This window comes from Stigmatopora nigra, chromosome 14 (genome assembly GCF_051989575.1).
Source record: "Stigmatopora nigra isolate UIUO_SnigA chromosome 14, RoL_Snig_1.1, whole genome shotgun sequence".
NCBI lineage: Eukaryota > Metazoa > Chordata > Actinopteri > Syngnathiformes > Syngnathidae > Stigmatopora > Stigmatopora nigra.
In genome coordinates this window covers 7,890,683-7,908,822 of record NC_135521.1, presented here as the reverse complement: position 1 = coordinate 7,908,822, position 18,140 = coordinate 7,890,683, and the positions used below count along the sequence as shown (strand labels likewise).

The 18,140-nt window shown below is 39.2% G+C and overlaps 2 protein-coding genes across 3 annotated transcripts in view; both read right to left on the bottom strand.

Annotated features, from left to right (window-relative positions):
* The window catches only part of ldb2a (LIM domain binding 2a), a 53,320-nt gene extending 45,253 nt beyond the window's left edge, over positions 1-8,067 (bottom strand). For both annotated transcript variants that reach the window (XM_077733119.1, XM_077733120.1), the window contains exon 1: positions 7,921-8,067. The gene's annotated coding sequence lies outside the window, so the exon portion shown is untranslated. The remainder of the gene's footprint in view (positions 1-7,920) is intronic.
* A 2,655-nt stretch (positions 8,068-10,722) lies between these two features.
* Positions 10,723-15,936, bottom strand: qdpra (quinoid dihydropteridine reductase a). The gene is made up of 7 exons (XM_077732592.1): positions 15,755-15,936; positions 15,537-15,629; positions 14,633-14,729; positions 14,163-14,303; positions 13,322-13,430; positions 11,959-12,042; positions 10,723-11,068 (listed from the first exon to the last, which is right to left on the bottom strand). Exons 1-7 carry the CDS (start codon positions 15,836-15,838, stop codon positions 10,966-10,968), a joined length of 711 nt encoding a protein of 236 aa, XP_077588718.1. The 5' UTR covers positions 15,839-15,936; the 3' UTR covers positions 10,723-10,965.
* Positions 15,937-18,140: the final 2,204 nt, after the last annotated feature.

Genomic DNA, 18,140 nt, shown 5'->3' with positions numbered 1-18,140 from the left:
CTCGATAGACAACAAACACACAGCAAGACATACAAAAAAAAATGTAGAACCCATTACCCTTGTTCACACTCAGAGTGGTGCACGCACATACTCAGAAACACAATGAAGAGAACTCACATATTTTTTAAGTACTCAGCAGTGCAGCCAGCAACGGGTTAATCTTAATATCGTCTACCATTTCTGACTCACACAGCCCATAAACAGACACAGTAGCATGAAGAACACTCTGGCCAGTGAACATTAGCACATGTACAGTACACAAATCCACACATAATGTAGTTACTTTTCACAACGGCCTTGCGCAAAATGTAGTTCACATTAGAAGACTAACGAGCCTGAGAACTCAATGTACGGAAGCTATATTGTCATTCAAAATTGGATTAAAAAGTCACAAAGGATGGAAGACGTGCATCATATGTACATACGCATGCACTCACTTATTCTGAATTCTACACATATTCAGAAAAAAACACTAATATCCAAACACACAGGCACCCTCACCGATACTGGAGTACACATTTGTGTATATATACATACATAGATACATGCAACACATTAAAAAATACTGTTAAACCAATACTGCTACACACAATAGTATGCCGCCCAATCATCCATCTGCTTTGAATTTGATTGAGTTTATCAATAGTTACCGTCCAATCTATTTAAAGTGACAAAGCCATAGCAAATTAAAAAATTCTAATTCCCTGCCAATCTCCCAACCTCCAATGGATTGGACATCTAGCGGTCAGACAATGCTTATTAACTCATTGGCTGCCCAAGTTATAATAGCAAATACTATACAGTAAAGTGAGTATTTAGCATTAAAATAAAAATCCACAGTTTGTGTGTATGTAAAACAAACATAAACCAAAAATCACACTTGGATCCATTGCTCAAAAAATGGTCTCCATTTAACACTAATAAAAACACTTACAAACACGCATGAATAATCAGAGACATAGAAAGTCACATCACGTAGGCACATATACAGAAGCAAAAACCCAACATATATACATAAAAAAAATAAACCTGGCTATTTCACTATTTTTCTCTACACAGTAGAGTGAGTAGTAAGGAAAGAGTTAATATTTTCTACCAGTTCTGACTTACACACACATGGACGCACACACCTCATAGTAGGCACTGGCATAAGCACACACAGAGGAAAAATACAAACATGCGCACACACATCTGTGCAACCATCACCCTTGATCACACTCACTGGTCTGCACCCACACACACATACACACAAACAGTGATACACGCATCCACGTGCGCACACATCCACAGGCACACACAAGCCCATAATTCCCAGCACCCCCCACCCTCACCAACACGCTTCCTCCCCCTGCCTCCCTGGGCTCAACAACCCTCCCCACCTCTTCCTCCATTCTCCATCACCCCCCACCCCCTTCCCTCCTCATCTACCCCCCTCCCCCCAATCCATCCCTCCACCGGCCCCCCTCGACACCCCCCAGGTCAGTTAATAAGCGAGCCAGTGCTGGGGCTCGGCTGTCTGGAGGACATGTAGAGAGAGAGAGCAAAAGAGGGAAAGAGAGGGAAAGAGAGGGAGAGAGAGAGAGAGAGAGAGAGAGAGAGAGAGAGAGAGAGAGAGAGGGAAAAAGAGAGAGAGAAAGAAGGAGAGAAAGAGAGAGAGGTGGATGGTTTGGGGGGCGATTGGTGGAGTGGGGGGGGGGGGGGGGGGGCACATCTCCCGGGAATTGGCTCATGCAGGATGCCGAGCTCCGTTGAGAGAATGGAATTTTACCCTGGCGTGGCAGGAAACATGCAAAAAAAAGTGAACCCCTGTCTCACCCGAGGGTACTTTTAGGGGACGTCTCTTGCGTATGGTCATCACTAAAAATGCACTAGTGTGGGGCTGCTAATGAGTTGCCCCGCAGATTTAGAGAAAGTGCACATTGACTCTTAACTTGGAGAAAGTCACTCACCCTCTCCTTCCTAATAGCCACAGTGCCCTCTAACGGGAGGAAGTTTAAAGCATTCTTTGCTTAGTATAAACTGTTGTGGGGTACAGCAGAAAACACAGTTTGATGTGTACCCAAGTTTGAGTTATAGTGGTTAGTAGTGTTGCACCATTGTACACATTGTTAGTAATTTAGTGCCTAATCGGTACTGAGGCTCTTATCGAGGCAACACTAGTATCTGGTGATTCTTGTTTGTGTGTTGATTGGCACTGAATTCAAGGTTTACCTCTGACAAATGCATAGGTAGATGCATATTTGTGGGACAGTCATCCGACCCGTAGCCAATCGAGCACACATTTTACTGGCTGAAGCGAAACGTGAGAGAAAAATACCCTTAAATCATGCAGGGAGTTGTAGTCTTATGCCCGGCAGAGCATCACATGGGAAAGCATCATTGATGACTTTTGGCAGACAGACAGAGGTTAAATAGAGGTTGTCAACAATGTGGTGAGTGTGCAAAGTCACAAGCAACATCATAGAGATTATCATGATTTTTTTCCTCACATGAATCCTTGATTAAACCAACTGAACAGAGATCTTTAATTGAGGACTCCCTGCCCTTCTTTGTCACTTTTAAGTCTTTCATAACATATTCATGGAAAAGGTTCCTACCTCTGTTCTAGGATTCACCTCAACACCATGTAATGAGCTTATACTCTATACTCTTCAATGTAAATTCATAGTTATTAAGGCTTGGTAAGACAAAGTTTAAATCATATCCTGCTATTGAGGCTGCTGGACATCCAACCATTTGAAGTGGGAGCAAACAAAAGTTCGTTCTCTTGCTGCAAGACCTTCGACTTCAAATGGATTAGACGTCTCATTGGTGGGAGGGTGCATCTTGGCCATATAGACTTATTATTTGTATTATTCATCTAGGTCTGAACATTGAAATCTGAAACGTGAAAAATGAAGAGTTGTGCATGACCAAACTTGATGGTCTGGAGGAAAAAAAATACAGTGAAAAAAATGGCTGAGCTGCTACCATCCCCCATCTCGTAGGCATGGCAGCAGCTTCGGACACACATACACACACGCACGCACATACGCACACACACACACACACCATCTCTCTGAGCTACCTGACGCGAAGCAGCAAGAATAATCCAGAAGCACAATGAATGTTCCTGTGCTATTCATACACGCACAGAAAAATCATGCTAATTAAAGACATGGAATTAAAAGATGCTGAAACTTTAAACCTTTGTAGCTGACGTAATGTTGTGTTTCTTTGACATCAAAGACCCAAACAACCTGACAACAACGAGCAATTCCCTCCAGATTAGCAGCACAGAGGAACATTCTCCTAAGGGATTTCTTTCAGTTTATTGAATTGTAGCTTGGATCACAATTTTATTTAATATATTGCAAATATTTAGGTATATTTGCCTTTTATAAAATACATTCCAAGTTCAGATAAATATAACTTAACTACATTAGCTTTTTGTTCCATGCACAAACTACCATTTTAACCCTGACTTATTTAACTCATTGGGTGCCATTGACAACACCATATGTCCAAACCATTTTGACTAAAAGGGGGCATCAGCCATACTTTACAGGTTAAAATTAATTGGACATCTGTCAATGTCGACCATGTATAATGAGTTTCCTCTTAGGTGATTGACTTTTAACAGGTCAACTAATTTTGAGTGACATTTCCCACATTTGAGTGGCTGTCATTTTGATACTGAGGTCATTCTAGGTCACTTTCTGTAGATTTTCAGGTTATTTCCTATTTATATCAATGCATTTATTTGCATTGGAAATAAATGGAGAAGGATTTGTCAAATTTTGTCGGAACCATAAGTCGGTTTGGGTCCCTTTCCAGCACGGGGCCTTTAGTCAGAGCCAGAGGTGCCAATAATGTAGCTACATCTTCGGTAAGGCTGCTCTCATCTAAAAAGAGTGTTTGGGGGACAGCCAAATCTGAAAATGACACATGCAAATACACTATTTAACAAAAAAATAAATAAAAGGGCAAAAAAAATAACAAAAAAGTGCTCCCAAGGGACCATGTCGGGAAAATAAAAACCCTCTCCCTGCTTGTTTCTGTCTTTTTTTTTTTTTATTTAGCAACGGCATCCTGTGTCTTGGATGTGTCGTCGCCATGGCAACTGTAACTTGGTGACCTCGTTATTTCTGCCTAATCCCGTGCTGGAAATTATGGCTGCTCCACCCTTTTGCCTGGCTGCCCTGATAACATAATCATTGCAAATGAGGCAGCAGCTATGGAGGGAGTGCAAAAATGAAGGGCAAGAAGAGAGGAGAGAGAAAGAGGAAGCATATTTACTCCAACAAACTACTGGTGCCATAATAATTCAAATAATGTACTCATTGTATATTGAAATTCTTCCGATCTATTGATTACAAAGTATCCTATGATAATAAATGATTTCTTTTTCCCTTCCGCCGACCCTCACAAGGGTCTGGAGTCTATCCCTGCCAAATATGGGCTTTAGGCAGCAGTGGTGGTGGTGGTGGACTTTGGGCTAATCCCCTCAGGGGTCGCCATGGCAAAACTGTAGAATTGCATACCCTCAATTGGTTGCCAATTAGTCGCAGGGCACAAGGAGACAAAACAACCATGCACGCTCACACTCATACCTACAATATTTGCATATGCGTAGGGTTCGTACCGAAAATATTGGATGGCTTGCAAATACAATTATTTTGAGAAAAAATAACACCAAAAAGTTGGTCCGAATGAAAGAAAACGAACTACTATTGACTTTCCGATTTGAGATTTGGAGACCAGGGCATCCCCGACTCATCACTGGCTAAATTATTGATTCTTTGTTTGATTAGATTGATTTATTGGCTTGAGGCACACTGAAAAATGCATGTCTTTTTTTGAGAATGAGAGATAAACATGCAAACTAATAAGAAATCCTCAGTCATGCCTTTTCAATAATTCAGCAAATTTACATACTATTATTGGCATATCTCATTACCGCAGCACGAGGCACACTTACATATTCTGAAATTGTATTAGTCGGGTGGCGGCTTGCATAAATTAACATGGCTAATCAAGGACAAAAGCGATTCACAGATATTCGCTCATTAGAAAAGCAGGAAAAAATCTATGATGATTTATGATCTTAGTGCATTATAAGATACAGTCAAAACACTATCCATTTCATTTTCAATACACATTCAATTGAATTTAATGTTATGTAATTGTACATAAAAATATATATATATATTTAAATATTCTTTCATAATTAATGAATAGTATATACTAAATTATATACTCATTTTAATGTATCTTCCAGTTACATTAAGTTTTATATATTACTGTTTAGATAATTCACTTTTTTCAAAATTGGTGGGATTGATGTGTATACAGACAGTTACCACAGCGACCAGTCTCAATAAGGAGCCCATTGTCTCTTTTGTGGTTTGGGGATCTAGTTTTTTTTTTTTTTTTTTATGTCCGCTGCTTAACAAAAGAGACAGATTGATTGACAGGAGGACAGATGTGTTGCAGAGGAGAAGTGTGCGCACGCGCATGGACATAATCTGTTTTAAGAGGCGACCGCACCACTTTCAAGAGGATTAACTTGGTCGGATCCTGTTGACTGCATGGAAAGTCTCCATTTGGTCATGTAGTTGATCTCGCCTATTATTGGCCGTGTGGGATTTCTTTGGGTACTTTGGCTTTCACCCACATCCCTAAAGCATGTATGGTAGGCCAATTAAGCACACCAAAATGTCCCTGGGTGTGAGTTTGTGCGTGCATGGTTGTCAGTCTCCCTGTGCCCTGCGATTGGTAGGCAACCAATTCAGGGTGTACCCCGCCTACTGCCAGTTGTAGAAGTCTCAAAAAAAATATCAAGAAATGCCAACTGTAAACCAACTTTTCCGTTTTTGCGGGTGTGCTACTGACAAATGCTACAAATGTTTTGGAGGCGCTCCTAACAAGAGGCAACAAGAAGGTGATTTTTTTTTCTCACATGGGTCAGATGTGATTAGATGGGTCGTATGTGATGTCGCCCAGCCCTCACTCTCCCTCCCCCTCTGTCAGGATATAATGAGTCCATTATGGGTGCCTTCCTCCTCTCTTGCGGATCCAACTAACTAAAGTTTAAGAATGCTGCGAGGAGATGAAGCTGCTTTGCCGCTTAGGAGGAAGGTCATGTATAGTGCCCGTAGCCTGCGGCCCACTGGGGGGCCAGGAGGAAAGGTGGTGGTGGGTTCTGGGTGATGCAGTGAGGTCAAGAGGCGACTTAACAAAAATATGCAACATGTTCTACGAAGAAGAAAATAATCCAGCCTCTAATCATCTCTATGAAAGGATGCACTGAGAAAAAAAAAGATTGATTTTCTGGACTCATTGTCTGCAATTGACACTGGAAGAGGTGCAATCCATTTAAACTGGGCAGACCGGTTTTGATTGGTCTTGTTGGAGTGCCATTGACATCACTACTCATGCAATTCATTCATTGAATCTTGCTCACTAACTTGAGATGCTATTCTAACTTGGACAACTTTTTCAGCAAACGCTAGAGAAAGGTTTCTTCATTAGAATCCATAAACTACACCACTATTCAAAAAGCACAGAAATACCTCACCCCATTAGCAATTAACCCTTCACCTCAATGATGCATTGCAGCTGTATACGGCTGTCAGTGACACTTATAATATAACCTGTGTATATTAAAAAAAGGGAGAAAGAAAAGGAAAAAAAAGTGGCCTAGCTGAGTGAAAGTTTTGGTGCAGCAGTGGACATGCATGCATGAACACGCACAGTGTGCACCGAAGGACGATGTGGAACGCCTCCTCCTCCTCAGCACATCATTAATTCATTCAAATAGATTTCTCCCTCTCTCACTCGAAAGCTCATGCTGCCTTGAACTTGAGACTCCCAACTTGATGTTGCCTTTCTGGGAGAAATAGTAGGGGAGGAATAAAAAAAAAAAAAAAACAACAACATATGCTACATCCAGTTGCTGGCTTCAGGGCCATTTAATTAAATCCCAAACTTATCATTGGATTTTTAATTATGCTTCTGCCACACAATGATATTCAATTGACTTGGGATTTCAGTGCCATCTAGAGGTCACTGTGACTACCTTAACCCCCAAAACATACAGAGCTAAATGAAGGCCAAAAAGAAAGAAAAAAGTAAAATTTGAAACTAAAAGTTTAAGGTGATTTTGTTTAAACACATAATTAATCATGTATAATTGTCAAAGGCAATAAGAGAGTTAAGGTTTTCAAATCAGGTGAATCCTTTTCAAAATATGATATATTTATATATATATGGAGGAGGAAACCAGGGTATCCAGAGAAAACCCACACAGGCCCTGGTAAAAAATACAAAGGTCTCAAAAGAACCCACCGGGGATTAAACTATGGATCTCTCTACTGTTCAGCCTAACAATATTATATACTATTACACACACACACACAAATAAAGATGATGTTCAAAACACAAACACCTTGTGCTCACTGTTCCTTAACACAATAGGCCTGTTGCTACTCCTTCTGGAGTGCATTTATTAGCCACCTGGGAGCAGTATAATTCAGATGCAGCTCAACTAGATGTGGAACTGGTTTCAGCTCCTCATTGGGCTAAAGTAATATTAGTCATTTTCCACTGAGGCTAAATAACAAACTATGAGTACTTGTTTAAAACAGCGACAATGCTATTTGTTAGTTACAAAAATGTATGCAGTCGTTTTAAATACACAATGTAAATCTCCTTATATTAAGGTGAGTCACTCGTCTCTAAATTCACCTACGGTATATTTTTCTACTTGTATTCAATATTAACACAAAATCATGTCCTCACCAGTGAGTCAACACACTTTTGCTTGAAATGGCTTGCCAATGATCCACTCTTACTTTTGGTTAGCAAAGAGCAAATAAATTAAAATAATAACCAAAAGGCGGGTAGGAATTTGTGGGTGATTTTTGGGGGGTGACTTACCCTCATGCAACACATGTGGCGTCTGGTCTTCTGGAGGTCCTTTCCTTGCAAGGTCGGATTACACGCGAACTGCCGCCGCCGAGGGATAACCACTACCATCTGGCTTAACCTTCCATGTGCACCTCGATGGCTTCCACATGCAGAGTACCTCCTGAAACACACAAAAAACATGCACAAATTATAACATATAAGAATACCTTTAAATTTACGTAAATAATTTGCACTATACCAATCTCATGTAATATTTCCCTTAATTAGAAGAGTGAATGTTTTTAAACTACTTTCCTGAAACATTCCTACCAAAAATTCCTGACATTTGGGGATTGAAACTCAAGTTTTAAATGGATTTAAATGAATCAGTCTAAAGAATTAATTAGCTTGAAATAAGCATATCAAATGTAGCATGCATATTTTGGGCTCTAAACACTTGAAAGGCCACCACAGAAAAGCAAGAACATTCTTTTCTTAATTGGAAAAACTAACAATCATTTCCATAAAAAGGGTTGCAAAAATAGTAAGTGCTACAGACCAATGTATAAAAAAGTTGTCATTTCAAGCAAGAAGAAAAAGGTGACATTTTTATAACTTTTCTTGCAAGGTCACCAATGATAATGTCATGAAAATTAATAAGGTCAAATTTCAAAACACAAGGTAGCAACTATAACATTGGATTTTTAAAATTAAAATTCTCTAATTAAAGTAGTTTATACTTGATCCTACTCGTCTTTGTCCAGGTCTTGAGTGAGCAAAGCATCCCACAAATTCCAAACTAAAGTCTTTCTAAAACTTAAGCTTTGTCTTGGCACATCGTACCCACTGCCAGTGTCCCTGTGTGCACAACACACGAGTGCTAACACACAAAACCACAATAAAAAGTTTTAATCAAACAAATTCTCCTCCGGAAGATTTGCCTGCGAGGTAGGGTCCCCTCCTGGTCGCCACACACAATGCATCACAGTGACGAGCGATCATCCAAGAGCCTCAACCCCCGTCACCAATAAAGCTAAGTGTGTAAGGCAATCTCCGGTAGATCCTTTTATTTAAGCACCAGAACAAATACAGGTTGTCTTCATGTGTCCCATGTTGTCATTTTGTTTTGATTGATTGCACTGGTATAAGAAGGAGAATAATAAAAGAGGGCAGAGATCACAATATACTCTTTTGTTTCCCTCCACGTTATAACTGTGAAGGTCACATGAATCACACATCATGCATTCAATTTCAAAATGTATCCCACTCAAGGGTTCAATTCAGGTTCATCTGTCGTTCCTGTGCAGAATTTGCATGTTCTCCCCATGTCTGATGGCTATATTCCTCAATTCCAAACATAGCTTATATAGGTCAGTTCCAAAGATGACTTAACCTGTCAATTCTTCCCTTCCAATGACAGATATATATCCATCTATTCCAAAAGAAAATTGGGGGGGAAAGTTACCGACCAGTAGAGCAAAGCATCTACACACAATTTCTCAGAAACTGACATTTGGAGTTGTAAGTGACAAAGTGTCACCTAAACAAATAGCCTTTACAACATCCAAAAGTTGACTCTAATGTGACTCTAGCTCAAATCCAAATGCTGGAATTTATTTTCCAATATCAGCAAACATCACATCGCTGTCTAAAGAATCAATATCGTATCGTCACCCTCTCGGTAATTGAAATGCCAAGGATGTGGACAATCGCCACGGTGCTTACACTGAGGCCATTGGTACCAAGACATAAAACTTCATCAGCAGGCCATTTCGTATCATGACGTTCAGCCAGAAGTGACTCAGTGTATGCAGCAAGGCATTATGGGAGGCAGTGTTCACGCCATTGAATGATTCCGCCACCTTAAATAAATACATATCAGCTCCTCTAGGGACCCGGGGCCCGCTTTTGCTTCTTCCTATTAATCCTCAACGGAGGTGATTTATCGCAGGGAGCTTGTCGACAGCCATGCGTGCGCTCCCACGGCAGTACACTGTATTTGAGAAACAATAGAGTTTAAAACACCGCCTGTTTATGAGCCTTCTTCCTCCCACCACACTACTGCTATGGAATATACGAGCAATACTGTCCTGCAGACAACTGAAAACAACAGGCTTGCTGAAATAATCTATTGGTCATGGGATGGATGCAAGTGTGCATTTGCATTCACCAAGGTGAGAGGAAGGCGAGTTAAGAGCAATGTATAAATTATGTTTTATGCCCCAGCACACACGGATGAGGATGGGGTGTGTGCGAGATTCCCTTATTAAACACTGCCATCAGGTGGAGGGAAATATGCTGGGAGCTATTTGTTTTCCATCCCAAAACACACATGGCAACACAATTGGCTTCTTTGGATAGGACACAATTACAAGAGGATGGAACCAAAATCTTGCCTTTAGAATTGTTTTGCAGTTTAGGTGAATAGCACTAGATTTATTATTTTAAGATGAATGGTTTCTTAAAAGGTGCTGTATAATTACGCATCTAAATAGTTTTGATTGCCATTTTATCTGAATGTATTAATAATCAAATAAAAATGTGTGAAAATTTAAAGTGTGGCACTCATAAGTCATTGTATTGTTTGAAAAAGAAAATGTCCATAAAGTCCGTGCTTGAAATATGTATCAGCCATTTTTTAGTTTTGACTATAAAATTTGAAGGATACAATTTTACAATGGATCATTCCATTTCATTCAATAACCACAATGATTATCATAATAAACTGTTACCACTCATATGGTGTTATTTTTGGAACTAGCACAAGGGTGTAGCTTATGTTTTGGATCATCACCTGCATTTTAGTTTTTTTAACCCAAGTAAAACTCACCATTAAACATGACATTAGTCATTTTTAATAGACAAGAAACCATTGCGGTCAAAGCAGTAGTGACGCCTACTGCTAGATGGCACTGTTATCCTTCATGTAACACTGGACTCTTAAATGTAATATTTTTTTTCTTCACTCTTGCCTTCTAGCACCATCAGCTCCTGATCCTTCTATCTCCTCTCAGCCCCTATCTTGCCTTCACCCCTGGACGACAATGCCTCCACTTCAGTCGGTTTGTCCGTCCTCTAGGGCGCTACCACGGCACGAGTTTCCCCGCCAGAGGTGAGTAGCTGCATCAGGCTGCCTGATGCTGGCCTTTCAGCACCCGTCGCCCACTTGAAAAATGTTCTGGAGTGGAGAAAATATCAGAAGAGGTTATCACACAGCTGCAAACTTTGCATTAAGAAGTATTTCCCCCTCTTAGACATGCATATTTATAAGAGCTCAACCTAAATGGTCATACTGTGTAAAATTAAATGGGCCATCAACATTGATTTAAATCGTTAAGTAATTGAATGAACTCACTTGATTGCATTGATGGCAATAGACATCTAATCGGTTTTAACTTGGAGCTATCATTCCCATTAGAAATGGTTTAGATAGCCACTGAAAACATAATGACTCACTGTCTTACATTCCTCCCAATTAAAATGAATAAAACGTCTATCACAGTCAATGAGTTAACAATAACACTGCCAATGTTTAGTTTCTATTTGCTTCCCATTTAACCGAGCCAATTGTGAAATTTACACAGGCATTAGGGCCTTTGCTCTGTAACCAAAGTGAAATGCTTAATGGAAAATGATTCACTGATGACAAACTGCATCATCAAAATTAAACAAAAAGTCATAATGCTAAATAAAAAACAAGACATGGATTGAAATGATCCTCAATGCTTTTCATTCCTCTTGATGGGCAGATTGGTTTCTATTTGTGTCGCCCGGATTTAATCTAATCTCAATCTAATCCACCTAGTAATCCGGTGTGGTTTTAGTCGCATCCAAGATCCGTCCAAATGCATCTAGATTTGTTCACAGTTCAAATTCAAAACTATATATGATAATGAATAATTCTTGAAACTATAATTAAAAAAAATCGTAATTTCAATGCATTTAAAAATCCACAATGCACTATTGTGCAATGAATGCAACTATATTCAAAATGTTAAACCTATATAATGAAATAAAGAGGCTAAATAATTATGAAGGGTAGTGGTAATTTAATAAAATACTACTTACTCTGCAACATACTCCAAAGGCGTCCATGTGCCGAAATCAGCATCTGGTATGAACTTCCTGTTCATTGGCGTATCCAAGGTAACCCTGTTGTGAAATGGAGGCAGATGAGAAGCTGTGCTAGAAGCAGCATATGCATCTGTCTCTGATTCATTGCAAGCATTGTTATGTAAAACTCTTCAAGGCTAAGCAGATTGTGAAATACTTTAAAATCAGATAATTTAGAAAGGAGAAGACACATCTTAACTAATGAGATTAAAAAACAATTCCATAAGATTTTTTTTTTGAAAACAATTATTAACCTACAAATATGCAAATACTAATGATTATTTTAAAAACAAAAAATGACAAATGCATCACTAAAGAGAACATTACATCATTTTCACTTCATTAGAAAGGAGGAGTTATTGCACAACAGTAAATTGATCATGAACGGTAAGTTCCTCAAATATGGAAAAAAAAGCAAAACATAACGGTCAGAGTGGCGACCAAACTTAAAACAAATGTGCAACCTTCTTTATCCGCTTGGTAGGTTTTTTTTACCGTGGGGAAAATGTGCTATGTGCTGATGAAAATAAGGTTAATAAACCAGATATATATTTCAAAAGGTATCTATTTAATAAAGAACACTGTTCATTGATAAGGGTTGAAAATTGAACCCATCATGCCCGTGGGCAGGTATCTTTAAAGTTTTGGCCAGAGACATGCCAAAAAAGACCTTATGATGCCAGCCAGGCAGCATCAGTCATGTGACTTTACGTTGGTGCGCCAGAGTAAAAAGCAGCAGAAATGCAAGTCATGGGGCTAATGCAAAACAGATTTGACAGCTCTCCAGAAGGCTGCTGCTGGTAAAAAGAGAGCAACCATACAGAAGGCACAATGTACTATAGATACTATCCTGGTAGAAAAATGGCATGTGATTGCTGTGCCAATAAACTCACCAAATTTAAATTGGTTTCAATGTTGTTTATGTAATAAAGCAAGAACATTCTAGATGGCCAGGATGATTTTGCAAAAAGACACTATTCAGCTACAGCAGGCCTATCAGACATCTGGCATTTACATCCTTATTTGTGATGATTTTTTTTTGCTGCTTATCTTTGCTAGGCTGCTTATCTGTCCATCTGTGACGCAAGTAGAACCCGGATAATAACGGCACAACAGTGTATGTCTTTGGAAACGTTTGTTTCTTAGAAAAAGGAAAAAAAAAAAATTGAATGCATTTCTTTTTTTCTTTTTAAAAAATCTAAATAGACCTGTACTGGCCACCTGATTGTGTAATGGTTCATTTTTCTAATAAAAAAGGATACTCTGGTTATTTCCTTCAATAACTGCAATAGTGTTGAAATGTAGGATTAGCACTTACGGCAAGATGGCCACCGCGGCAGCCCCAGGAGGCATGCCGCTGTTTTTGCCCGCCAGACTCTGACATAGCTGGTGCACAGCGGCCTTAGCCATTCCATATCCCATCATGCCTGAGGATCAACAAAGCTGGATCAGAAAGTTGTATAGCATCTGGATGTACTAAACAGAACCCCAACACCACAATGTAATGCGGCTTTACAAAGAATCCCAAGAATTCCCTTCTGGCTCTGTTTGGTGGCATGCCAATAACGAACGGACCAATAGAAGCGAGGGGAGTTCACTTTCAAATTTGTTAAGAATGTTAAATGAGTCAAAATTCAGCGCTAGGAAGCAAAAGTGAATGAGTCTTGCTGCGTGTTTCTTTTTTTCCTAAGTGATGTTTGGCTGGGCAAAAAAATAAATAACGTACATAATTCAAGTATATGTCTATATTTTCTAGGAAAGTTGAATGATTAGTGGTTAAGCTATGTAGTTTGCAGCATTTGAACTTTCAGAGTCTCCCCACATGAACTCCAGCAAGTTTCTTTCTCAATATTGACTCGGCCTCTCTTTGCCAGTGATCGAAAAGAGGCGATTGGGTGGCGGCCAGGTCAGAGCACTAGCTGATGGACAAGCGGGCCTATCAGAGCATTGACTCTTTCTATTTACAAAGTACAGAATTGTGGGTGTTTTTCTCTCTAGCTCCGATCCATTTTATCGGCACATCTTCCGATAAGAGAGTCGATTCTTTGCGGTGCTTTCTATTACACACATCATGACTATTGACAAGCCAGACAACAAACACAGATCAATAGGCTCCTGTGGACGAGAATGGTAAACACACAGGCACGAGCGGACCTCACCTCCGGTCCCCGACAGTGCAGCTTTGGCCCCGGCCAAAGTCAAAAGACCTCCGGGTTTCAGGTGATTGGCTGCCAGGTGGCTGGAGATGGTGGAGGTCCACACGCTCTGTTTCCACATCAGGTCAGTGTTCTTGTACATATCTAAAGAGCATACATTAATGAAGCTTGAATCACAAGGACAAATCCTGATCTAACGATCATATTTTAGGTGTGCCAGAATACAAAATCCCCAAAATCGATAACATATTTAAGCAAAAGAACAATGCAAATTTTATTCTGTGGATTTCAAGTGTGACAGTTTTGCATTAATTCTACACCAGACAATCGCATGTTTTAGGACACTATACTTGTTTCAAAATTTAACAAAAAAATGCCATGCAATTGCCATTCCAATAAAGTCGCCAAATTTAAAACATTTCATTTGGTTTCAGTTTTGCTTATGCAAAACAAAACTGTTGTTGCTCTCTAACCTTTGGAACTGCAATTTCCTCCTGCCCAACCACCGGCCACACATAGAATGGCATCCACCTTTTGCTCTCCAAGAAGTTGGGCAACATCTGCCGTGACCTAAAAATAAAGAGTTGAAAGAAGAAAGATGAAAAATTCAATTTGCCCAAGGTCCACCATAAAGATCCAAATATTGACAGTTAGGACTCAGGTATTAAAAACAATATGACAGGCGGGATGTTTGTCCTTCCTATTTGGCTAACTGATAACTTTTCATGTTGTAAATTTAAAAAATAAGTACATATTTCAAGTTGTCAAGGAAAAAATAACGATGTAATCCCTGTATAGTAGCTTTAGGATTTCATGAAATATTTGGCTACTTGGGGAGTGGGGGGTTTGATTAGTCCCTTTTAAAAAAAAATCCCTGTCACCTGATATCTATGGTCACAAGTCAGCTTAGCAAGAAAAGATATTTTTCTCATACATTTTCATAGCAGCAATTTTTAAACTGTACAGTGCAGTAAAACAGTCAACTTTTGTACAAACATACATTATCGACAATTACCAAAATTATTTAAATATATCCAAAGTGGCACTAATATTTGGCATAATGTTTTCCAATAAGAACTTTGACGGCAATCTCATTGTATGTTGATCTATTTCATTTAAAAAAAAAAAATACATGATAATAAATGACAATGACATATGTCCAACCATATGGATCTCGAAAAATAAATAGAAACTTTTAAATCAGTTTATCAATAGTAGAAGTTCAATCCATTTGAACTGGGAAGGTGGCATTCATTGTGATGTTATATAGATTGGACGTCTATGACCGTCAATGGCACAATTGAGTACATCCAGTTGTAATTGTGATTTCTTTATGGATAAATCAACGCATCGTTTGACATCTATAAGTTTACTTACCTGACCAGCCTGCTCACAGAAAGAGTCTGTCAACTTGACAATGACGTTCTCGTTAGCGTCCTCGTTTGTGCCCAAGTCAATATTGGCGACCCACTGGTGAAACATAAATAACCACGTTTTGATTCACATCGATTTTAGAAATCTGTTCAGAATGTATTGGTTGAATCCAGTAACTAGCAATAGTTAGCCGAGTTAGCCGATTTGGTTAGCACACTCACCCATCCTTTAGCTTTGAAATGCTGGACACACTTAGATCCCAAAGCGCCTCTTCCTCCGTAAACTATCACTTTGTACGCAGCCATGCTTGCACCGGGTAGATCGGCCGGGGAGTGAGTTGGGGCAGGAAGGGAAGGCAATCGGGAAGAGGGGGAAAGCGGAAGAAGCCGAGTGGGCGTTTCCCTTAGCGCGCAACAGGTTGGCGGACTGGAATTGATGATGCGTTCAGGGTCAGGCTGTCATTCACAATTCAATACTCATCGTCCCCTTTAGCCAATGTCCCCATGCGACCTAAAATCAAAAGATAGTGGGAGAATGGGCATCGGTTATTGAATTGGATACCAAGTAACATTGCAGCAAATTAAACAAGCAACGATAAGGGATGTATGATGAAACCAATGTTACTTTCTGGTTTAGCAACAGGTTGCTGGAGTCGAATTGATGGTGCATATAGGCACATAAGCAATAAATATCAACAATTATCTACTATAAGTCTGTCAAATGGAAAAATATAATTTATGCATATATGGTACTTGCATAAAACTAAATGAGTGTTTTATTTTACGATTAATCATCAAATAATGAACCGAAAGGAATGACCATATTTTACAAGTAGTGTAGGAAGTGGTACCAATAAAATAGTAGTGATGTAAAATTTAATTTCAAGGGGTCTTAACTTATTGGCTGCCATTGGCGTCCGTAGACGTCAAGTGCATTTTAATTGAGCCCCCTAATTCAAATGGATTTGATATCTATAACTATCTATCACTAGTAGCAACCCTATTGAGCTAAATTAATAAGGGAAAGACATCAGCACAGTTCATGTAGACATGCAGTATGTGGGCTGAAAGAACAGTGGAAGACAATTGTATTTGGTTGCATGGAAAACAAGCACATTATTAAATATGTGCAATTCGAAGGAAAACACATTTCACATCAAATAGATTTGTAAATATCCATAGCTGTCATCATGTTTACAACAGCATGCACAGTTTTTTTTTAGATCTGTGTGGCTTGTTTTGTGCCAACACGTTTTCATTTAGCACGCTCTCGCACATTGTCAGTGAGATGCTGATGACACAGCAGTGAGTAGCATCACTGTCATCATTTTCGGTTTTACTTTGTCAATGTTGCATGCCCTGCCTCGCACTCATGAGTAAACACAATTGTGGAAGTGATTTTCTGATGTTATTGTATTTAGATGTGTGACAAATGTGCAAAGCTGTCAATGCACTAGATTTGAAAGAAACAATTACGACCTGTAGTTCGGATGGTGGAAAACAATCTGGACATCATCACTATATATCTTGCAGCCCACGGGATATTTAGTGGCCCCTATTTGACATGCAATGTTAGTACTGTATTAATGTTGCCTGCATGTATTTGGCGATAGGCAATTAAAAAATATCAAATAAATTCAAGAAAACAGGCTTGAAGGCAAACAAAAAACATCATAGAGACACAACTCCCTCCTAGTTAATGGGAAAGCAACACTGTCACACAAATATCAAAACAAAGTAAAGTCTGCTCCAAGTGTATTTATGATTTGGAGATGTTTACATTTTTGAGACTTCGTAGTTTCCAACTTGAATTTTTTTTCATATCCAGAAACAAAATATTCCCATTGAAGTGTTTCCTAACCTGAATATTTTGCATGTATAGACATTATTAAGGCAATATTCTACAATATTTTGTCTGTTTTGTGACACCACATGGCTTACATATTTGGCTACCATTGATGGCTATAAAAATCCAATTCATATCAACTCGCAGTTGAATTGTATTAGACATGTATTTCCTTCAATAGGCATATTCAATATACATTTCCTTCTTATACTAACTACCACAAGACATTATGTGTGACCCAAGCTGGTAATAAAGTAGTGAAGCTAATAATAACTTGTGAAAAGATGGCCATTGTCCCTGAAAGGGACAGTGTACTGAGATATAGTATAGTATGAAAGTATTAATACACTAACTTACAACAATAATGTTGAGCAACCAGTTGTCTGAGTTTACGGAAATGCTAGTAGTAGAAGTACAAAATGGCAGTTATGAACCAAAATGTCTCGCTACCATTTTTTACATTATATATGTCCTCAGGGAACGTTCCCTTTCAATGTTGGGTTCAGTTCTTCTCCTGAGAAAATGAGTAAGTGGGAGGTAGAATTCCTGAGACGAGACATTCATTATGCTGGATGCACCTGGAGGAAGTGCAGAGAACAAGTGACATGTTGTCGCCATTTTCCTGTCAACAAATATCAAATTAGCCCCGTCACCGCCCACAACTGGATGCTGGAGTTATCATTAATGACGACATAAGCAGAGTGGTTGTTATGCCATGTCGCCAGGGTGGTGACACCTGCCACAACATTAGGCACACTTACA

Bases quoted from the DNA above. Each gene is read 5' to 3' on its own strand.
- qdpra (XM_077732592.1), bottom strand. From the start codon at position 15,838: ATGGCTGCGTACAAAGTGATAGTTTACGGAGGAAGAGGCGCTTTGGGA. The intron at 14,304-14,632 runs GTTAGAGAGCAA...TATGCTCTTTAG, and splicing joins AGGAAATTGCAGTTCCAAAG to ATATGTACAAGAACACTGAC. The intron at 11,069-11,958 runs GTAAGTAGTATT...TCTCCACTCCAG, and splicing joins CCTTTGGAGTATGTTGCAGA to AACATTTTTCAAGTGGGCGA.